At 41.6% G+C, this 24,506-nt stretch overlaps 1 protein-coding gene across 2 annotated transcripts in view; it reads right to left on the bottom strand.

Annotated features, from left to right (window-relative positions):
• Positions 1–24,506, bottom strand: part of LOC122803352 (F-box/WD repeat-containing protein 7-like) — a 1,891,371-nt gene that overhangs the window by 616,328 nt on the left and 1,250,537 nt on the right. For both annotated transcript variants that reach the window (XM_044072926.1, XM_044072927.1), the window contains one exon: positions 2,989–3,112. In XM_044072926.1, the coding sequence (XP_043928861.1) occupies positions 2,989–3,112 (124 nt within the window). The remainder of the gene's footprint in view (positions 1–2,988; positions 3,113–24,506) is intronic.

The raw sequence follows: 24,506 nt of genomic DNA, 5'->3' as shown, positions 1-24,506 counted from the left end.
AGCAAATCTCCTCAGTACACGAATAAAAGTAAAATTTTATACATAGGTAAATACAACTAAGAAAAAATTGGTTTACAATATAAAAACACAATCAGTAATCCAATGGTTAAATACAACTAAGAAACAATTGGTTTACAAAATAAAAACACAATCAGTAATCCAGTGGTTAAACAGGTAGATGTGACATTACAACATTTTCGAGGTAAATAGAGCAGAGAGGAAATTAGGTAAACAAGGCATAAAAGTAGAAGAATATAGCTAGAGTTAGATATTTTAAGGAGGCTGAGTGCAAGTACAGTTCCAGATGGAAGCTAGATAATTGCATAAAGACGTTTTGAAACAGATAGGATTCTGGGTTGTTCTAATGGTTATGGGTAGGGTATTCCAATTTTTCCCTAGAGAGTAGGAGCAAAGAAGTCAGCCAGGTGGAAGATTTGGTTTGTAAACCTGCAGAAGCTGCTGATTCTCAGATCTGAGAGGCCTCTTTGGGAGGTAGTTAGTGAATACTGAGCTAAGGGCCGGACAACCTAAAGGTTTAAAGATCAGTTTGTGTACTGTAGTTAGTTGCAGATAGCTGAGGTAGTTTGGTAGTTCCAGCCATTTTAGGGAGTGTAGAGCACTACAGTGGTGGGTTAAGTTTTTAGAATTATTTGGGAATTTGGTAATTTTGTTATAACAAGTCTCAAGCTTGGCCTTTAGTGTAGTTTGAAGGTTCGTAAGTAGAGGTGCGCTGCACATGAGCAAAGGGAGTTGGTAAGTGGAGGCAAGGGTTTGTTTAGTGGAGGGGATGCCTATACAGGATTCCTAATTTCTGATGTTTTTTTGGATATTGTGTTGTATGTGAATATTAAATTTTAGGTGTTTGTCTATGGTGACTCCTAGCTGTTTTGTGTGGCTAACAAGTTCTATTTGTGCCTTACTTTGAGAATAGATATTGAAGATGGTTTTACCTAATGGGGTTGATTTGCTAGAAGTGAATAACATGATTATGGATATATTTGGTTAAGGGCTAGGTGGTTATTATACATTCAGAATTCAGGGATGGAGAAGGCTTTTTGAGTTTTGAGCTGAAGTTTGGAAATAGAGTCAGCTGAACATACAAAAGCTGAGTCATCAGCATAATGAATGCGGGATGTGTGGGTCATAGAAGAAATGAAAGTTATTAGTGAAAATGCTGAATAGGACGGCACCAAGTATGGAGCGTTGAGGAACTCCAGTGGAGGTGTTAATGTGAAGAGAGAGAGAGAGAGTTTTGACATTTGAGAGCCTGCTGCCTGTCATTTAAGTAGCTTGAGAACCAGTTGAGAGTGGTGGGAGCAGGTCTGATGTTAGAAAGTTGTAAAAGTAGCAAAGGGTGGGAAACTGTATCAAAAGCCTTTGATAGATCTAAGAAGAGGGTAGGTACTATTCTTCCAGCATCACGTGCTCTGTTAACAATATCCAAGAAAGCTATGAGGGCAGTTGTTGTGCTATGGCCAGGTCTGAAACTATGTTGCGTAGGAGACAGGAGATGGTTCTGAAGAAGATATTGCATTAGATGAGCGTGGATGCACTTTTTCAAGATCTTGGAGATAGGAGAAAGAATAGCGACTGGACGGAAGTTGGTGATATCAATGTTTCTACCACCTTTACAAAGGGGGAGAATGAATGACTTGTTCCATAATTTGGGTACAAAGGTTTCCTGAATGGATCTATTAATAAGAATACTTACAGGGAATGCAATGCTGTCTGCTGAAAGTCTTAGATATTCGAGGGTATATTGTCAGGGGTGGTAGAGGAGGGTTTGAGCTTCAGAAGTAGTCTTTTCATAGTTGTGATAAAAATAGGATTGAGAGTGAAACTGTGAGTAGAATGGGTGTCAGTGGTCTGGATATATAAGGGGTGCATGTAGTGTTAGGGAGGGTAGTGGAAGTATTTGGTGGAGCTGTGTTACTTAGGCTATCTTTAGCATAGGGAAAGCTATAGAATTTATAAAGAAAGAGTTAGAGAGAGAGGCTATTTCTTGAGAAGACTTGTAAGGATGTGGACATGGGTTGTTTTTTGTGCCCAGGTTCAGAAGTGATGTGACAGAATTTCAGAATTTGGGGGGGAGGGTTGTTTATGGTTCAACTGCAGTTTAGAATAGTATTCTTTTTTATCTTTGTTGGCTAGTTTTTTACCTGATTATGAACATGTTTAAATTTTATCAGGTCTGGCTGATTTGTACTGGCCCGATACTGTTTCCATACTTTATCTCTGGAGTGCATCAGGTCTTCTGTAGGCTTGGTCAGCCATGAGGCAAAGTTAGTTTTGATTCTTTTCATGCAAAGGGGTGCTTGGCTATTTAGTATGTGCAATGCATGCAAATTTATGGACTTCAGGAAAAAAGTAAGGTGCTACTTAGCCTTTGGCCTTAGGGCTGACCCTACAAGGAGGGCTTAGAAAAGGAGCCAGACACGATTGGATATCCATGTTGTACATCTTTTATTTACTGCCTTCCTTATTACTACCTGTGATCCTTGGACAGCTCCCTCAGTACTATGTACTGAGCACCCTCCACAGCTGATAAATGCTAAGCACTGAAGATTTCAAGTATCACTCTTTAAAGCCAGTGAATCACAAAGTTAAAATGCTGATGCTGCTGTCATGATCTGGTCCCAGCTAAAACAAAGAAAAAGAAATGTCTGCAGTTCTCCTAATGTGTAAGGTTGTACAACAGGTATCACATGTAGAACACATTTAAAACTGGATAAGTGGCCAGAAAGAAGTAAAGATGAAGGAAAACGGGCAATAGCCCTGCAAAGAATCAAGCAGGTAGGCTCAGCAGTAGCACAAACACCTCACAGAGGTGTCCCTGAAGCAAGATTTTTAACCCCCTTTTAGTACACAGCATCTCTAATCTTGGGAAGTAAGCTTTAAAAGTCAAACTTGACTGTAAACCAGATCTTCAAACTGGACACTATGGCAACATTTCTGTATATGACAGCAGAGTTGCAATTACATACAAACCTTCATCTCGGCATTTCTCCCGCCAAAGCAAGTTATCCTCAGCTAAGACCCTCCAGTACCGACAGGTCTGTGCAGCTCGCACCAAGTCTCGAGGATCCAGGAAAGATAGTACATACAGAGCCAACTGAGAGAAAAAAAATTGCAAATTTTTAAAATAAAGCAGTGGGAAACAGTCAAAAATCATTATTAAAATTAAAAATAGAAAAAAAGTTATTCCTTACATTTTAACAATTCCAGCAACAAAAGCCCTACACCCAGCACCAGTGGTGTAGAGGAAAAAATCCCTAACTACATCCTGGATGACCCAAGTTTGATTAATGTACAAGGTGCCTGATGGTACAGGTAGGAGGGAATGGACATATAAATCTTGGGGAGGAGGCAGGGTACAGCAAGATTTGCATACTACAATCCTTCAGGGGAAGAGTGGCACTGCAGTGGACATCATGGTAGGGGGGCTTTCAACTTACAAAGCCACTGCCTGCTGGTAGCCCTCATTAGCAAGTGCATTGAAATATGCATTCACTGGGGAAGAGCACTGTAAGTTCTGCAGTGATACAGGGAGCCATATCCCATGCTCATGGGTGGAGTTTGGGATTTGCACTAAAAATGCTGTCACTGCAAGAATGCAGGAGAGAGAGACACCCCCAGACAGCTCTTTCTCTACCAGAACTGGGGACTCCACTACTGCTGGGGAGCAAATAAGCTTGAGGCTTACAGGGGTGGAACTGATGACTGACAAGCAGAGAAGGAAAAAAGGGGAAATAAAAGCACCTAAAAAAATTATACAATTTCACTGTCCTCTTCAGGGTACATTCTTCAGTAAACTACATTTGTGGCCCAGAATCATATGTCTACTTCTCCATTGCTAACAGAGAGCCAAACGTATCTACCCTCTCTGTCATTATCCATACCAGGAAAAGCCAGCACTCACCTGGAAATGCAAACTGTGCATTTAAAGAACTGTGACTGATAGAACTGCATAAGCAGACAGAAAACAGGTTCTTGGGGCTTTTTACAAATGCTGTACATTTGTAAAGAATGGTTAAAGTCACGCAACCAGGTTTAACATTCATGCACTGGCCCTCCAATACTGCATCTCAACCTGCACTGGTTTACTGATATATACCCAGAATAAGAACCATGCTTAATTCTTATACAGAAAAATTCCATAGCTAAGTCACTGTAGATGGGAACATGGCAACTTTACAAGGGCCACATTGACGAGTTCCGACTGACTGTACAAAGCAGTTTCAATATAAACGTATACTCCGCAAAAAAAAGATAAGGGGTGGGGGGAGTTGCTACTGCACTGGAGAGCTTGCCCCACAAAAAAATGCTTTCCTTTTGGTTTACTATGTGGTACTCAGCAAAACCATTCTGTAGACATGGCATTTGAATAATCTTCTTTCAAAGACTGCTCATGAATCCCTATAGGGAACACTCAGTGCTAAGACATGCATCAGTTAAGACAGGCTATTAAAGCTCTCAGGCAGTAACACAAGCAGATGCTGTAACACCTACAAAGCGATCTATCAAATATTTGCAAAAATAATAACACCTTTGTACCCTAGGCCTGTTTAGAGAGTAATGAGTTTATCAACATGCTGAAAAGGCCTACATCTGATTCTACCCAGGCCAATGGCAGTTATCTGAAAAGAAAGGAAGCTGCAGGTACAATCAGATTCACTACTTATCTTGAAGGTTTGACTTTTGTATCTACACCCAAATAAGTCTTGCTCCAAACCTTTCTAGTACTGGAAGGCAATTTAGCACCATTACAAAGCCTTCTATAAAAAAGGGCACAAAAAGTACTCAAGAACTAGGACCATCAGAAAAGAACTACTGCTTATGTTACTCCACCAAAGGCTTACAACCTACTGCCAACTAACCAGTTGCAGGAAATGTTGGCAGGTTTCTGAAGGAAAGGATTTATCTTTATTTTATTTTGTGTTAGTTAACCAGCTAAGTGGACTGATGAATGATACAAACATATATACAGGTAAGATATGACAGCATCAGGAGTATGCAAAATCACATAAACAGTAAAATATCAATATCTAAAAAGGCAATGTTATACATTTATGAGGGTGTCAGTGGTGTTAACCCTAGTCTCTGAGATACATATACTTTGACTCCTTTTTCAAATTTAACTTCAACTTAAATATACAGAAATTCCTATTAGAAAAAATAGTGCATGCCACTTCTACACACTAATGTGCGCACTATTCAACAATTACAGACTTGTTTTGATGTTCTTCCCTATAACCAACCTAAAAACATAACAGTCAATGTGGCCTTGGCAAAGCCCTGAAAAACAATACAACATTGAGCTTCTTAACCACCTCTTAGCAGAAACAAAGGTCATTGTATAAAAGCAACATTCCTAGATTGATCCAAAGTCTTAAACTTAGTGGACTGGGATGCAACAGGGTACTTAGCTTTAGAAGACTTCAACTTCAATTCGGAAACGAAAACTCAGGTAGCGGTCGACCGGCACTCGTGCAAACTGCTTCTGCTTCGGGGTCCTCGGCAAGAAAAACTGATGTAATGGCGTTGGCTACCTGATTTTATACCACTGACGACCTGACGTCAGTCCTGGAGTGACAGCAACCAAAGCAGAAATACTAAGCCTCTGGTATTCGGGCCGGCTGAGGGCTACCCCTGGCAGGATAACCCAAATGTGATGACTGCAACAGTGAAACACAAACATCTAGTTATTATGTTTCACTGTGTTCCTTTTAAACAAGGAAAAAACTTGAACAAAATCTTCTTAGATAGGATACCACAGGCACCATATCATTCTGTTTCCCAAAGAGGTTTTGTTCTTGTTAGCAGTGATTCTGAGGCTCAAAGAATCACCCAAGAAAGAGATCAAATTACAGACACACATGCAAAGAAAACCCTCTGGTTAAGGTACTGCTAGAATCATAGAAGTGAAACGATAATTTTAGCTCTTACTTGGTAGTCACACTCAAGACCTTCAGCACATTTTGAGAGAAACTGTTTTTATCCTGATCTTAATAGTTGAATGAATCACCTACCAGAGAACATTAAATGCCATCTTTTCTCTCACATCAATACATTCTGACCTCAACTAGAAGAGTTTCATGAACAACAGCAGACAGACAAGAATATATTTAATAAAAATGAGGTGGGGGATCATATTTTTTATTTACTTGTTAACTAGGGAAGGGCACTGATCCACCTGGATGTTTTTCATACTTAGCCCAGTAGCAACGTATGGTTATGTGATATGTCTGAGTCACAAAGTAGACAAATGGAGGCTGATACAATAAAATGCTGGACTACACAAAGCAGCTCTAACAGCACATAGCTTTAATTCTCTCTGCTGCCATATTATCTTGCTATACTAGCAATGTGGACCCAGTCATATGCAGGTGATATAATTTTTCAAGAAAGAGAAAGCAATATTTTGGGGTATTAGATTTAAGCTGCTCACCTCCCCATAATTTTTTAATTTCTTCCCAAAGATTGTGTTCTGAGACTGCTCTTAAAAAGAGTGATTTTTGAATAATGCTCATAATTAACCATTTGCCACCCCAATGGAGGATGGTATCCCTGAAATGAGACACAGTTGTACTTAAGATGGAAAACTATGAAGAAGCTCCTTTGCAAAAAGAGGCAACAAGTGTACAGTTGTGTAAGTTGAACTCACATTAACAGTAAATGTTTGAATGATCACTGCTGCAGTAGCCTTAGCTGTATCGGTTATGTCTTGCCAAGGATATAACAGCTGGCCAGCTTCCAAAGCTTTACAGCACCTTCCACGTGCCCAAACTTCAAGTGCCTTGAGCTGAACTGACTAAAAGACAAGTTTGGGAGCAAAGCCCTTTACATCTTTCTTGCCAACTAGTAGAATGAGGCTGAGCCCTGAAAGGGAAATGCTAAGAATAACAAAAATAAGATATCCACACTCTGTCATAAAAAACACACGAAACAACAAGGGGGTGGAGGGAGGGACTGGCTACAGCAGCAGTGATCGTTTGGATATCTACTGTTATGGTAAGTTCAACTTGCACAACTGTATTATGCTCATCATACTGATCAGTGCCTCAGTAGCCTTGGCTATATGGGTAGATTACCATAGCTAACTACATTTGGGAGGTGGAAGGAGGAGTCTAGCACCCACTGGAAAATGGTCCTACAAGCTTGATCTGGACCTAGAGAAGGAATCAAGCTTATAATGCTTTGTACAAGTATGTATAAGGGACCAAAAAGCAGCTACTAGAATACTTCTAGAATTCAACCCTTTCCAAAATGGTACAGATGAAGCCTAGGCGCTGGTGGGTATAACATCCATTTGGAAATAGCCTGTTTTGACACAGGATGTTCCTTCTACTTACATTCACAAGAATTAGGTTCATAGGTGTTTAACAGGCTAACGACCATAAAAGCCTTTTTAAGCCTAGCCGTGTATCCCAAATCTCTGACAAATTCTGGTACCCTTGATAAGTGTAAGCAGGGGCCTGGGAGATGAACCATTTAAAGGCTGCCTCTGTCCATTAAAGATATTACCTGAATTGCATTAGGGAGGACTCTGATTCACATGGACGGGGAGTCTATTCCAGAGAAAGGGGTAGTTACTGGGATACGTACCCGTCTCTCCAGCAGGTCCTATTTATATCACAGGCAAGGTGTAAGTCTTTAGAATGGGTAATTCTGGTGCTGTTTGTTTTGTAGATATGCAGGAGGGCCATCAGAGTGGGGTCTGACAATATCTTGTACGTCAGGTCTAGATCTCACATCAACAGCCTGTAGGAGGCAGAATACAGGGATAGGGTATTGAGGCAGTCTTTACAGGACATGTTACTTGCACTCTGTATTCTTTTAGTGAGGAGCCTCTGTGGACGTTCCACCTGTTGGATAAGTCTGGTTAAGTACACACCAAACGGGATATTGTACTCAATGATAGGCCTGATGAATGCTGAATACAGTGGAACAATGACTTCCTTAGACCTAGATGCCATACCTTTGTTTTTAAGTTGCACAACATAGAATGACTTCTTCACTATTCTAGACACATGATGGTCAAAGGCTAGATTATTGTCTGTGTGTGTCCCCAAGTTCCTGACTACTGGGTCATCTCTTTGGGGAGTGTAGCCAATATGATAGTTACCAGGGGTGGATGACTTCCCAAATGATAGTATTATGCATTTCTTGGCATTTAGTTTTAGTCCATGGCTGTGGCATCAGTTGTTTGTCTGTGTCAGCCCTTTCTGGAGAGCACTGTGTTTGTTGGGGATTTAATGACAGCTCATGGTTTGGAATCATCTGCAAATTTAGTCAGCTTGAGACCAATGACATTGGCCTTCACTTTACTGAAGTAAATTCCAAAAAGCAGCAGTCTAAGGACAGATACCCGAGAGATTGGGTTGGGTCCAGTGTCTGGAAGTTTCCTATGTCAATACTGATCACTTCCATGAGAATTCTTTCCATGGTTTTTCCATATGAAACTATTGAGACTTATGGGTCTGTAATTTCCAGGGTCTGTAGATGGCCAATTTTTTATGCAAAAGAAGACTGTTGCTGTTCTGCATTCATGACTCACAAAGCCTGTTTGGAGGCTACATTTAATCAGCAATTGCAGACAGCCTGATGGGTCATGTTTCATGCAATTTAGAAGGCATCCTGGGACACTGTTTGGCTCATTGATGCAGCATTTTTGGTCTTAGAAAGAGCATTAAGCACCCATTCCCTAGTGACAGCAGGGGGAGTTATATTTGATGGTATTTCCTGAGGAAAGGTTAAAGAGGAGAGAGAAATAAAGTTGGAGCTAAATTTGTCACCCAGTTGGTTTGTTATATTTTCTGGACAATTGATCCAAAGATCTGAAGGACTTAGTTCTGTAAAGATAGTACCTGAGCTGTCTGTGGACATCCACGGTATGCAGTTATCTTTTCTCCCTCATTTTTAGGTTCAGGAAAGAAAATGGGGAAATGGATAGTTTGGCTTAAAATAAACTCAAATAGCACTTTAGGCATAAAAGAAAGATTAGCTCACCAAGCAACCATGTTGCCATGGAAAATGAGATTGGGTTGACTCACCATTAGAGCTTGCAACTCATATAACATTCTTGCAGAGGTCAGCACAATAGGTAAAACTGTTTTTTCGTGTTAAGAATCTCAAGTCAGTCAGTTTAGCTTGTTTAAATGGAGCAAGTGTTAGCTTTTCTAACACAAAATTAAGATCCCAAGTAGAGGCCACTAGTCTTCTTGGAGGCCTCATAAGTAAATCTTATTCAAGAATATTTTGACACGAGACTGCACTCAAAGAGGAGGATCCATGGACAGACATGGTGAAATGGCCAATAAATGAACCTTGACAGAAGAATAAGAAAGGCCAAAGGACAGTAACTCTCACATATACTGTAAAACCACAAAACCACTTGCCCTGAATAGATGCTGGTTATGTTGTTGGCACCAACAAGAAAAGCTTTTCCATTTGCAAATATATGATTTTCCAGTAGTAGGCATTCTTGTCTCCATTAGTACCTGCTGCATGTCCTTAGTAAACAGGTGCCTAAAAGGAATTAAGACCATATCATTCAAGCAGTCAACTGATGATGACTGATATCAGGGTGGATCACACAACCCTGTTTTTGTGTAAGCAAATAAAATCTGTGAGGAAGATTGCTGTAATTGCCCCTGGTTAATTCCAAAAGAAGAAAGGACTATGGTTGCCTGGGCATGGGCCAGACAGGAACCACCACAATGATCTTGGGAGACTTCTTCTGATTCTTCAGAAATACCTTGAGTATTAGTGGAAAGGGTAGAAAAGCACACAGCAACATTCCTATCAAAGGAAAAGAAAAGGCTTCTGTCTTCCAGGCCTTACTGCATGGAGTCCTGAAACAGAATCTTGTCACTTAATTGTTCAAACAGGAAGCAAAGTGGCCTACCTGTGAAACTCCCTACAGATGAATCAAATCTTGGGGGATTCACTGATCTAGTTTCCATTCGTGAGGGTCTGCCCTGGTGCTTCTCAGCTTGTATGCCACACAATTCTGCTCTGATGAAACACAGAATGCCTGTACAGTGAGAATGTGCTGTGAAGCTATATCCAAGTTAACCTGCGGTCTGTAAAGGGGGTTTGACCTGGTTCCCCCTTGCTTGTTGATGCACCACATGACAGTGGTATTGTCTGTAACCACTTGAAGAGGTGCCAGGGAACAAAGATGGTTTACAGAGTTGAGTGCCTTGATTAGGGCAAGAATCTCATTGATATTTGTGTGCTTGTATCTGTTCTTGGTGTCCCACACCACCTGCACTTTTATCCCTCTTGAAACTGCATCCCAACAAAGTCTGAAATATCTGCGGTGACTGACTGCTCTGGGAGACTGAAGGGGGACATGGATATTGGGATACCTGTGGTCTCCACCAAAAGCTTTCCCTTCTGACAAACCCCAGCACTGGGATTTGAAAAGATAATGGGTGTTGAGGCTAGGGCCAAAGATATTTCAGATAACACTGTATCCTTCTTGTGTAGAGTCTTGCCAGGGGTATCATGAGAATCATAGATGCCATGAGACCCAAAATATTGAGGTATTCCCTTGCAGTGAATTCTGAGTGGAAAACCTTAGAAATATATCTAAATAAAGATCTATTTTCATGTGGAAGAAAAGTTCTTTGAACTGACATGTCAAGCTAACATCCCAGACACACAATCCTGTATGAAGGAGTTAAGAAAGACTTTTGAAAGTTTTCTTGGAATCCCAGCTTGTGTAAGGGATCTCTCACCCAAGGAAGAGATTCCTGACACTTTGAAAAAGACTCTGCAAAGATAAGCAAGTTGTCTAAATATGTAAAAATGTGGATACCCTGTAGCATGCAATGAGCTACAACTGGAGCTAGATACTTTATGAACATTCTTGGTGCAGTGCATAGTCCCAAGGGTAAGGCAGGGAACTGATAATGTGATCCAGACAAACAAAACCTTAAGGAACAAGTCTAGAAAACAGGGATGTTATGATAAACAATTTAAATCTAGTCCATCCACCCATCCTCAACACCTTTTCCCATTTATGCACATGGGGTAGGGGTGTCACTTCAACAGTGACAATCATCTCAATCCAAGGTTTACATCGCCAGTTGGCTAGCCCTGCCACTGTACTTCATTCATACCACTCACACGCACGTGCACACACACACACACACACACACACACACACACACACACACACACACACACACACACACACACACACACTTACGGCCAATTTAGAGTGTCCAATCCACCTACTGCATGTCTTTGAAATGCCAGAGGAAACCAGAGTACCCGGAGGAAACCCACATGACTGCAGGGAGGACATGCAGAGACTGCACAGATGGCACACCAGCCACAAATTGAACTGGAGAACCTCTTGTTGTAAGGCGACAATGCTAACTGCTGCACCACCGTGGCCAAGGTAAACCTAGTGTTACTAAAATAAAAACTTACATGAGGAAGAAGGGGTTACAGATTGTGAAGTGACAGCATTTTGAACTGTAGCATTATCACAAACTGGTTTAAGAAAAATGGATCCAGAACTGGTCTCCAAGCATTTATTTCTTTAGAACTAAGAACATCCTTATCAACCTTGGAAGGAGGAACTGGCTCTATTGTTCCTTGGGAAAGCATGTGATGAAGACAGGTGGAAACAAAAGACTCTGATGTGCAGAATGGAGAATGACTCCATAGAAAGATGAAATTTCCTCCCACTGCCATCTGTTACCTTGATGAATGATCTTCAGAACCCCTTTGTCTGAAACAAACTTTTGCCAGCGAGAAAAAATGAGATTCAGACTGTCTGGAAGAAAAAAAGGGGCAAGGGTGGGAAGGGGTCTCCTGAACAGTCACTCAGATTTGTTGAACTGGACTTGGTTTTGGCAGGTTTGAGACTTATTTTTGGAACTTCCTTGCCACTCCTTCTTAAACGTCTGTTTTCCTGAAATGTGTTGAGACTGTTTATTATGTTTTTTGCCGAAACTGAATGAGCAGAAAGAAAATCCCATGAAATCAGCTTGCCCCTTTCATCACATTTTGATCACCTATGCAGCAGTGGGGCCAAACACTAAATCTCTATCCAAGGGAGAATTTAAAATTTCATTTTTAACATCATGTGGTGGGTTTTGTGAAGGCAGCCATGCAAACCTCATCAAAACAGTAGCTGTGCCATAGCCCTGGAAGAAGTATCAACAGTCATACACTCACTACAAACGAGTAGTGACCTGTGCAATAGAAGAAACTAAGTCATTTAAAGCAGTTATTTCCTCACAAGAAGAAACTGCAGATAAAAAAAAAACATTCCTCATACTTTCACAATTTGTTAGAGCAAACTTTAACATAAAAGCCTGACAATTCAAAATTCTGAAACCAAAGTTGCAAAAGTATACACTTTCCCAAACCTATCAATAATGTTCCCATTTTTATCAGACAGAGTAGGACTGAAATTAACTAAGTGGTTAGCAGCAGTGGGAGCAACTAAAGCTATTGCTGCTGGGTCAGGTTTGGGAACAGTGTATACAAATTTACAAGACTGAGGAATTTTATATATCCTATCTGCCTTTTTAGGGTCAGTTGGCTATCAGGAAAACCGCAGGGAGTTAACACACACATCCTCTAAAGCAGACAAAAACAGGATGAATGGGTATAGGTTCTGGAAAATCCTTCTGTTACAACTCATAATATATTTTTTGAGGGACTGAGAAACCTCATTGTTTTCCCACTGAAAACAATGGCACATTCTAGCAAGAGTCTCAGAGAAACTGGAACATCAAGAGAGAATCAGAAATTGAGCTCTACTCAGAGTCTGAATCAGAAAACTGAAGGAAAAACACCCTATATCCATCCCTACATCATTCTGTGCAGATTCAGAATTTTGAATCTCTTCAGGAAACCTGGAATCCCTCTTTCTTTTACCAGACACAAATTTCCAAGAAGGATCAATAACCAGAGCCAGACCTAGTAAATTAGTCCTATCCAAAGGAATTTCAGGAGGCATAGATACATGCTTGGTTTTTTTCTTTCTGACAAGAAAAAGGGAGTCAGTTCTACTACTAATAGAAGCAGCTGCTTCCCTGGGAATGGGCACAGCATTCTGACACAACAGGAAAACCTTCTGTGAAGACTGGTAGAGATGGGTGAAGGCTGCCAGCCTAGTCAAATAGAATTTGATACATAATTCTGGCATTTGTAAATATAAATGTAAAATACAGACTTGTGTCTTAAATGTAAAGAAATGCTGTTTCAACAATGTGGCAACATTGCCATCTGCTGTAAAGGAAAGTCAAGCATTTCAAATCTTTCTTTTGAAGTTAAAATGATTTCAAATCTGTCCTTTGATCTAGATAGTGGTGCCGAAGAGGCTAGCTGAGCACATTCTTTCTATTGTTTTAACTTAAGGAATAATTACTAGAGTGTACATGTGAAATCTCTTTTATTGTTGTAGCTTCCTGAGCAGGTGTTACCTTGCTAAATAATGTAGCATGTTGGCCTGGGAACTCCAGGCTAAGTGCCAAAGAAATGATGCAATGGGAACTAAATGAGAATGATGTAATCTGGGAGGACCTAGCAGAAATGTTTGTTAGTGATTTAAAAAAAAACTATTGCTCAGAGAGAAACTGTAAGCATTTTTGTCTTGATATCCAACGCAGCACTGCCTTATGTTCGCTTTATGTAAGTAGTATGTTAGAACTGTGTTTTCTCCTAGAAGTAGCCAGGAATTACAAAATATTAGACTAAGTGTTTTTCTGTTATGTCAGAACTGTAGTACTGAATTATTTTAAGTTTCTGCGTGATCTCTGAACTCTTGAATAGCACTGTGGTGTAGTAGTAGTAGTATTGTCTTGTGTTTTTAGTATTTATTATTAAATATTTTAAAACCTTTTAACTGTGGCTGGTTTATGTAGAGATAAATTAAGCTCTAGAGTACATTGCATGCTTATAAGTGATCCTGTAGTAAGCGCTTCCAATGAGCCTTGATTGCTTAAGTTACACCAATACTGGATGATAATATTGCACAGTAATAACTGGACACCCTTTTAAGGGCCTTTGGGTAGCTGATAAATATTAGCTGGTGGTAGCAGTAATTACTATAGTATAGTCTGGGTATAGGGGCACAGCTGGAGAATCCGTGTCAGCCTTTCCCAGGAGTGTCTGTGAAGTTGTATAAATACTTATCTCAAAGTGTGTGTGTGTGTGTGTGTGTGTGTGTGTGTGTGTGTGTGTGTGTGTGTGTGTGTGTGTGTGTGTGTCAGCTACTTGGGCAGGGACACGAAGCACTGGTTGGACAGACAGGGTACTGCAGGTTTGCTTGCCAGCTAGGCTGAGATCTGGACCCTATAGCTGTGGCAGTGGGGAATCTTACTGGGGAGCAAGGGAGCAACCAGCCCCAGACTGACTGTGACCTTTGTGTGCTCTTAAGGGAAACTGCACTTTACTGTGTGTACTGGTTATCCTTTCTCTCATATGAGACACCCTCTCTGGTGTTAGTGGTGAGGATTGAGGCTCCTTGACTGCTGGGCCAGGGAACAGGCGTCACACACCTTCCCTGTTCCCTCTACCAGGACAAACAAGAGTATATTTGCCTTGTCCACTGAGGGGACCTCAACATGTGCAGAAGACGTGGTTAACTGCCAGTCCATAGTGGCTGTAGGTACTACACCAGAGTGATCCGGGGTAAAGAGTGGTCTGAGATACAATAAATGGCCACAGCAGAGTTACCACCTGTAGCTGAGGCAAACTGCTAGCCTACTGTGGTAGCAGAGGCTGCTTGCTTAACAACTTATTTTTGTGGCTGGAAGAGGGACCAACTATGGGACTGCTAGTCTGTTCCACAGTCAAGCCGAAAATGGTGCTTCTTTCTCAGGAAAGACAAACAGCAATTGCTGGTAAACACTACCAGTTCACAAAAGTTACTTTTTTGACAAAATTAAAAGCACTTAAAAAAACTATGCCACCCTAAAAAGAAAAATAAATGCAACTTCTCCACAGAAAAAATGTTTTCAGTTACTTTACACTACTTTTAAACTAACAGAACAAACAAGTTCTCTACTTAAAAGTGGGTTACAGTCTCAAGACAGTCCATTATAACACAACAATCCGAGCTTTAAAACAACTTTCCTGAAGAGGAAAGTAGTAAAACATCAACAATATTTAGAAAATGGAAGGTTTCTTCCTCAAAGGGAACTTATCTGCCCAGCAAAGGAAAGTACAAGCTGGATGTCAATTCTCAAAAGTCTCAGAAAAGTGTACTTTTTGGTGCCAGTAAAGCTTTGAATGGCTTCATGCTCAAACCAGTCTTTTAGTCAGCTCAGCTCAAGCAGCTTGACAGGATGGACGTGTGGAAGGTGCCCTGAAACTTTGGAAGCTGGCTGACTGTTATATACTTTGCAGAATATACACCATACAATTAAGGCTACTGCAGCATTGATCATTCTACTGTTATGGTAGGTTCAACTTACAAAACTATACTTTTGTTGTCCCCTTTTTGTAAAGGAAGTAAGAAAAAGGCAAGCAGAGTCAGTGGTGAACATGGATAAAACCCTGACAGCACTCCAAATAAATCAGGATCGACAGGTCATATTAATGCTGGAGAGCACTACAGGAAAGGACAGGATACAGTGACCACAGCTGGCTCATCCATTTCAGGGTGAGAGAGACAGCCTGGTTTGCTGCAACATTATCATCCTGGGTTTTTCAGAGTTGACAGCATAAAGGCTCAACAAGCAGCATGTGCTGTAGCTATTGTTAGAAACATTCAGGAACACATGTGCATTAGTAGGCCTCTTATTGCAAGCAACAATGCTTTTCAGGGCCTGCTACACTCGGGGGGGGGGGGGGGGGAGTTAGGCTACATTCAGTACTTTGGTAAAGAGCCAAAGAAAAAGTCATACTGGAGCATCTCCATAGTTTCCCAGCTTAATGAAAACTGGGTCCCATTACAGAGTTGCCTTCCTCCAAAGGGGCAGCAAATGGTTAGTTGGGTAAGATGAGCCCTCAGTTTAACAGGATGAAGTGGGCTCTGACAGGCTGAGAGTCACAGCATGAGTCAGGAGAAAAATTCTAAGGCAAAAAGAAAGACTATGAGAGGCAGATGAAGAACTTGACAAGGTATGCACACATCTGTACAGTTTCTCCTTGGTACTGCCTATACATTCCATTTTACGGATAATGGAAGCTGCACATGCACCAAATAATATTGTATGAAAAATTACATACTTCTACTTTTTGTTTATAGTATTTTAAGGATAAAGTGCTCTTTCATTCATGTTTGCCTTTTGTCCAAAAATTAAATTACACAGATTCTCATTTAGAAATAACAAGCAGATTTGTACATACCTTTATTTAGCTTACAAAAAATTATGTCAGTTTTTTTAAGTTTAAATAAAACCTAGGTGGGTTCTACTTAAAAAAAAAAATACTTACTTAAAATTACATAGAAATGGAAATAACAATAAGAACAAGGGGTGCAAGGCAAATTCACATATTTTGAAGACCAGGAGGTTTGCTCCCATTTTTTTAAGTTTTGAACAGGAAATATATTTTTTGAATTATCACTTATGACATAGGCAATCATACATTTACATTAATTAAAACAAACCATATTGACATATCTTCATTTGCAAACATTATACGTCCCATATAATCTTCTATACAGTCATTTTTCTCAAGTCAAACACTACATAGGACATTCAATTCCTGCCTTCCCTTAAACCTCATTCCTCCTCCAAAACATTATTCAGAGTGAATTGTTCCTACGATTCCCATTTTTTTCCTATGTAATTTGCTCCCACCCTTTTCTAAAGCTCTCACGTCTAGTTCTTTTATCTGTTACCATATTCACTACCTCTACTACGGTTGGTTAGACTTTGATTACCAGTTTCTAGTAACTGCTTTTTTGGCAACCACCAGAAATGAACAATTATGATTCTATACCACAGCTCAAAAAAAAAAAAACATTTTCTTAGTTAACATCAATTTGCTCACACAGCATTTCTGACAGAATAGTCTGCAGTATATTTTTAAAGTCTACTAACTCATTACACTCCCAAAAAATACGTTCCTAATTAACTCTTTCTTTCCAATCACATCTCCAACATTTGCAACATTGAGGAAAAATTCTTTGGAGTCAGTATCAGGTGTAAAAACTATGCAAACACTTCCAAGCAATGATCCAACATCTTCTAGACTTTGATGCGTATTTGGGAGCCATACATACAGCCTCCCATTGTTTCTTTGTGAATTGCTTAGAAAGTCTCTCTTCCCAATCCTTTCCAACCTCATCTGATTGATACCTATTTTTATCACGCAATATTTTACATGCCCTACAAATTATCTCCATTTTAACAGCAACTTTTGTTCTAGATTGTACTAAAAACTCTGCCAGTGCTGGTCTTTCACTTAGGACCCCCTATTCCTTTCTCATTGCCTATACTGTGATATCAATCCTTGATAGGGAAGGCAATCTCTAACCTGCAGTCCAAATGAATTCTTGGCCTCTGCCAATTCTACTACCTTTCCCTCTAATTATTTGCTCCCAGTTTATTAGATCCTTTCTATTTTTCTCTGGTAAATCCCAGCCCCCTCTTGTCTATTCTCTGTACCTTTAATTGCAGTTAATCCTATCAGCAGAATTTCCTTTCTCCATTCCTATGTTGGCTAGGTTCTTAGAATACCTTCTGCTACTTTATGAATATATTATTCTGTATGGTTACTGCTATTCTCCTTAAGGATCTGCATCCAAACTCCCAGTCTCTCCTTATTTCTTCAGCACCCCCCCTGTTTCATCATCATCATCATCCCTTTCCACTTTGAATTAAAGCTTTTTGCTTGTGCTATGAATAGGAGCCTTAACTGTGTAGCTATGAAATACCCCTTCAAATCAGGTAATCCCAAAACACCTTGTCTTATTGGAAGAATCAACTTATCCAACTTGACTCTTGCCCTCACCCCCCCCCCAAATAAAATGCTTCACTTCTTTATTAATTGCTATACACAACTTCTCCTCTGGTTGATAAAAAAATATGCCTAAACTGTGTATAAAACCAAATGAACTAAAATCATTTTCACTGTTTGTATCTTGATATCTACATCCATAAATAAGATCTTCCAATTTCTTAGTTTTTGCACTGTCTATGTCCCATAAATATGGGTGTTGCTGAAAAAATGTGTGTGTGGGCACTGTGATGTCCCTGCGGGTCTATATTAAATGAACGAATGTTCATAATATCGAACACTCCAAAGAGCGAAAATGCCGGACCTCGAAGTGCTTCTTGTGGGACTGCAGTACAGTGAAGGTTGCAATATTTGCCCTTTCCTCACTGTAGTGCGATCTAGGAGTTGGTGTATATATACATATATATATATATATATATATATATATATATATATCTACACACACACACACACACACATATATATATATATATATATATATATATATATATTTAGTAGGGGGTGTAGGGCTGAGACCCCCACAATAAAGAGTTCGAGGTCAGGCATTTTCGCTCTTTAGAGCATTCAATATTATGAACATTTGTTCATATAATACAGACCCACCCCTGCACTGGCCCAGTAATCAAGGCGCCTCAACCCTCACCACTGGCAACAATGAGGTATGTACACAATGGGAGGATGACAAGTACACACAAAGTACAATTTCCCTTAAGAGCACACAGAAATCGCAGTCAGTTTGGGGCTGGTTTCTCCTTCTTATTCCAGATCCCCAATAAGACTCCCCACTGGCACAGCTACAGGGTTGAGATCTCAGCTGAGGGGTCAAGCCAAGACCTCCAGCACCCTCTCTGTCCAACCAGTGCTTCGTGTTCGTGTCCCTGCTCAAGTAGCTGACACACACACACCGAGATTTGATTTATATACAAATACACATACACTCTTGGGGAAGGCTGGCACAGGTTTACGAGCTATGCCCACTTCTGCCCAGACTACAAGGTAGTTATCACTGCCACCAGTCCCTACTTATCAGCTACTTAAAGGCACTTACAAAGGGTGACCAATCCTACTGTGTAATGTTACTATTATCCAAATGGTAAGTGTGACCAAGACTAAGGCTATTTAGGAATGGCCTGTACAGTGTCACGAAATACATATGCAAGTATTCTAAGTGCTTAAATATCTCTAAACAAACCAGCCACAATTAAAAGGTTAAAATACATTTAATCATAAATAATAAAATAACAAGAAAATACTCAATCAACAGTTACTTCAGAGTTCATAATCACAGGAAATATTTTAAAACATTGCAGGACAGTCTCAGATAAATACAGAAAACATCTAAACTAATCTTTACTATATTCCTATCAATATCTAAGAGAAAGTACTGTACCCTAGTAACTTACTATTAGCAAGGGAAGTGCAGAAGTACTGCTGATGATGAGTGGATGTTTCCAGGTCCAAGACAAGATAAAAAATGCACAGCCTTTTTCTGAGAGAGTTCTTAAATTACTATCAAACATTTCTACTGGGTCAGTTTGGATGACATCACTCTGTCACCTGCCTTCAGGTCCCAGGCTAACACAATTTTAACATCTCTGTGTGAGAAGTACATAGCTCCCAGAAATCCATTTGCTAAGAAGTCATAGAGCAATAAAATACTTTACATTTTAAACAGAGTAAATACTTCTCTCCAAAACAATACAAAACACTTCTAGCTCTAGACATCCTGTCTTCTTGGTGCAATGAAACTAACTTTTATAGCACATCATAAAGCACTTAATTTCAACTTATTCTCTTAAAGTTTTGTAAGTTAATCTTCTATGTTCCAGCAGGGTATGCCGTGGTTTCATTCTTGAAGCTCAGTACATAAAGTACAGTTGTGTAAACTTACTATAAATCTAAATGTTAAGAGTGTATTCTCTGTTGCAATCATCACGTTTGGGTTATCCCTGCCAGAGTAGCTCTCGGACGGCCTAAATACCAGAGGCTTAGTATTTCTGGGTCGGTTGCTGTTGCTTCTGCTTCAGAATTGACGTTAGGTCGTCAGTAGTATAAAGTAAGGCAGCTGACGCCATTACATCAGTTTTTCTTGCCCTAACCTGTCAGGAGCCCCCAAGTAGGAGCTAGGTTCTGGTGGAGGAACCCCACCAGTGGAAAGTAAATACCAATATGTCCCTTGTAAGGAAAGAGAAGTAAAAACAGTGAATACACTCGAACATCTATATTTATGGTAAGTGTACTCGACTGTACTATGTTCCTCATGTTTCACTGTTGCAGTCATCACATTTGGGTTGATTCCCAAAGGTGAGGAAATGGATGGAGGCAGTCAAGGAAATTCTGGGCTGGCTAGGATGCCCTGCAAGACTGCAGAGACAAACCCTGCCCTGGATTTGGAGAAGAGAGGCAGGTGGTAATGTTTGGTAAAAGTGTGAACAGATGTCCAGGTGGCAGCCTCCAGGATGTCCCTGGTGGGGACTCCTCTGAGGAACGCTGCAGAGGTGGAGGCTGCTCTGGTGGAGTGAGTCCTGACCTCCTTGGGGGAGGCTTTCAATGTTGTTTGTAGCAGAAATGGATGCAGTGTGCTATCCATTTGGAAATGGTTTGTTTGGAGATGGCTTTGCCTTCTGTCCCTGCAGCAAAGCTAATCAGCAATTGATCAGACTTTCTGAAGGATTTAGTCCTGTTGAGACAGAATCTGAGCTCTCTATGCACATCTAGAGAGTGCAGGGATCCTTTCCTCCTTGTTCTGTGGATTAGGAAAAAAGGTGGGCAAATGAATGGATTGATTGAGAGCCACACTGGACATCACCTTGGGCATAAAGGATGGATTAGTTCTGAGGGATACTCTTATCAGGATGGAAGGGTTCCACAGCCATGAGTGCTTGCAGCTTGGAGACTCTTCTGGCTGAAGTGATGGCCAGAAGGAAAGCTGTCTTCTAGGAGAGAAATTTTAGCTCTGCAGAAGAAGCTGGTTTAAAGGGGGGCACGGTGAGCTTTGATAACACAAAGGTAAGGTCCCAAGCTGGGGTTGGTGCTCTTCTGGGTGGCCTCAAGTTGCTGGCCCCTCTTAGAAACTATTTAACCAAGGGGTGTGAGAAAAGGGGCTGCTTAGTGGGGAAATGAGCAGAAACAGCAGAGGCATGAATTCTTATAGAGGAAAAAGAGAGGCCATTGTGTAGCAGGTCAGCTAAGTAATCCAGGATGAGATGGAGGGAGCGAGGGCTGTGCCGTATTGAATCCCTTAGCCTGAATCCAGGTGCAGAACCTTTTCCATTTGTCAGCATAAGACTTTCTAGTGCTAGGGGGTCTGGCCTCACATATAACATCTAGAATCGGCTTACTGAGATTGGCAGATTGATCGGGGGTTAGGGAATAAGCCAAGCTGCCAAACTGAGTGTCTGCAATTGGGGATTCATGAATTCCCCTTCCCTCTGGGTCAGGAGGTTTGGAATCTGGGGAAGATGCCATGATGGGAGTGGGGACAGGCTGCGCAGCAAGGGGTACCAGTGCTGGCGAGGCCAGTCTGGAGCTATAAGAATTGTCCTTGGTTTTTCTTCCTTTATTCTGAGCAGTACCCTGGGGATGAGAGGTAGTGGAGGAAAGCCATAGACCGATAGATTGACCCAGGGGAAGGACAGAGCATCCACTTTCCAAGCCATGCAGTGATGCTCACTGGTGCAGAATTTGCTGAGCTAATGGTTGGTGCTGGAGGCGAAGAGGCCGACCTTCGGGGTGCCCCATTTCTGAGTTATTAGGGTGAAGGGTCTTCTGTTGAGCTGCCACTCGTGTGGGTCCAGAAGATTTATGTTTAATTGGTCTGCCAGAGAGTTAAGAGAACCTGGTAAGAATTGTGCTAACAGGTGGAGTTGCATGGCAGAGGCTGTGTGCCAAAGGGTCATGGCCAGCCTGCATAGAGGGTAGGAGTGAGTCCATCCCTGCTTGTTGATACACCACATTACAGTGGTGTTGTCTGTTTTGATCAGGAGAGCCCCTGGGGAGAGAAGGGGCTTGAAAGCCATCACAGACAGCCATCATCTCTTTCTGGTTGATGTGCAGAGAGATTTGCTGTGGGCTCCATCGGCCCAGTATGCACCTGCCATCCAGATGTGCTCCCCAGGCATAGCTGATGCATCTGTGGTGAGGGTGGGGGCACTGGGGGGAGGTGAGAAAGGTAGTCCCTTGTGGGAGCATGCTGTTGCCCACCAAAGAAAATCTTTTCTGAGGCAAGGAATTAAAGGTATAAGAGTCTCCAGGTCTTGAGAGTGTTGCACAAAGGCTTTTTAGGTACCATTGAAGTTTCCTCATATGTTGTCTGGCATATGGAATGAGTAGTACGCAAGATGCCATGAACCCCAGAGCTTGCAGGATTTTCCCTGCAGATAACTGGGGTCTGGTGGCTAGTTGAGAGAAGTAGGCTGTCAGGAAAATTTGCTTTTCTGGTGTAAGGAATGCCATCTGGGATGCTGTGTCCAGGCTTGCTCACAGGAATATAATCCTTTGGGTGGGCACCTGCTTGGATTTCTTTTTGTTGATGGTGTACCCTAGGGAGGTTAGTACGGACTTTACAAAGACCAGGTGCTTGAGCAGCTTTCCCTGGCTGTCTGCCAGAATTAGGCAGTCGTCTAAGTATGGGTAAATCTGGATATTCCTTTGTCTGCAAAAGGCAATGGCCAGAGCCAGACATTTTGTGAAAACTCTGGGAGCAGTAGATAAGCCAAAGGGAAGTGCAGAGGACTGAAAGGGCTGAGATCCTGCCTTGTAAAGAAGATATTTCCTGCATGATTCCCTGACAGGAATGTGGAGGTAGGCCTCTTTTAGATGTAGGGTGGCTAGCCAAGCATCCTTGGAGAGCATGGGTAGTAGCTGCTGGAGGGTGAGCATTTTGAATTTTGGGATCACCAGGAAGGTGTTCAGAATGGCTAGATCAAGGATGGGGTGCCAGGTGACCTTTTTTCTGGGTACCAGAAAAAGTCTGGAGTAGAAACCTTGGCCTATATGTTCTGCAGGAACGTGCTCTACTGCCCTCATAGGCAGCAGGGAAAGGACTTGCTTTTGAGCCTCTGCCCACTGGTTTGGAGGTAGATCTCGGAACACTTTTGGGGTTGGAAGGGTGTGGAAAGAAAATTTGTATCCCTGGGACACTATGTTGAAAACCCAGCGGTTGTTGGTAAAGGTGGCCTAAGTGCTTGAGTGAAAGGAGAGAGTTTCATCCTAGGGGTAAGTGAAGGTGGGCAAAGGGAGGGGGTGGGGGAGGTGAGTTCTTACCATAAGGGGGTGGCTTAGAACTCCCTGGTTTTGAAGTGGAGGTAGTCCACTGCTTAGATCTCTGCATTCCCTGTGGCTGCTGTCTGGGGGGGGGGGGGTCTGGTTCCCTGAGATCTGGGCTGGACTGGCTTAGTGGGAGCAGGAAAGGACCAGTGCTTGGTGGGACAATGCCTGCTGAATCTGGGTGGCTAGACCTGTAAGAAATCCCTAACTGTCTGCATAGATTTTGCTTTTTCTTCCATCTTTTTTAAGACATCTTCTGCCTTAGTGCCAAATAACTTGTCTTTGTGCAAGGGGGCATCCAACAATTTAGATTTAACATGGTCTGGCAAGGGCGGTTCCTTAAGCCATGCATGCCTTCTAATGACAGAGCCGGTGACAGCTGCCCTACAAGAAGCTTCTGGGGCGTCAAAACCACAGTGCAAGGTGTGTTTAGTTACTTGACTTGCAAAATGCATTAACTCTTGTAACTCTTGAGATTCTGCACAAGCAGGAAAGAAAGACATTTTTTGTCTGAGGAGTTCCAGGGTATGTTGCTGACATTTTAGCACAAGAAATTAACAGTTTAGTGCCCTGATAGCAAGAGTAGCTGAGGTGTATACTTTTTTATCCCATCTGTCTAGTGCTCAGGAATCCCTATTTGAGGGGGTAGGATTCTTAGCAGAGGTTGCTTTAATCCCTTTTGGCCTTTGAGAAATTACCTCAGGGTCAGCAGTAGAATTTTTAAAAATAAATTTGTGTGAGTCAGGTACTCTATAGTACCTGTCTGGTTTTCTGGGTGCAGGAGGGAGGTTGTCAAGCTGGATTTCTGGAAAATATCCTCCACAACTTCCAGGACTGGGGGGATGGCCAAGAGTCTGTGCTGTGGAAGATATAAGAATTCCCTGAGTCTCTTTTTAGACTGAGGGTAGTCCTGACTCTCCCACTGGAAATGCTCCCTTAAGGTATGAAGGGTTTCCCCAAAGGAAAAATCCTCTGGGGGAGAGGCTGAAGGGATGGAATCCTCTGCATCAGAATCCTCCTAAGTAGAGAGGGGTTGCATGTCTTCATATTCAGATGCATCAGACTCATCTGACTCTTGTTCAGACAAAGCTACAGGGGACAGATCTCTTTTCCTTTTGGAGGGGGTAGCTTGGCCATTTCAAGCATTTGAGACTGAGGCAAGGAAGTAGGTGCCTGAGATTGGGTCAGTTTCTTGGGTGTGGCTTGTACCCTGAGCCTAAGAAGCTCAGTTGTTATCGAAAGAACGGTAGTCGCAAAAGAAGACATTGGTTTGTTTTGAGAATCAGTAGTCCGAA

This window comes from Protopterus annectens, chromosome 5.part1 (assembly GCF_019279795.1).
Source record: "Protopterus annectens isolate FY-2018-M chromosome 5.part1, PAN1.0, whole genome shotgun sequence".
NCBI classification, from domain to species: Eukaryota; Metazoa; Chordata; order Ceratodontiformes; family Protopteridae; genus Protopterus; species Protopterus annectens.
Note: the sequence above shows the minus strand (reverse complement) of the source record. Positions and strands in the feature narration are given on the sequence as shown.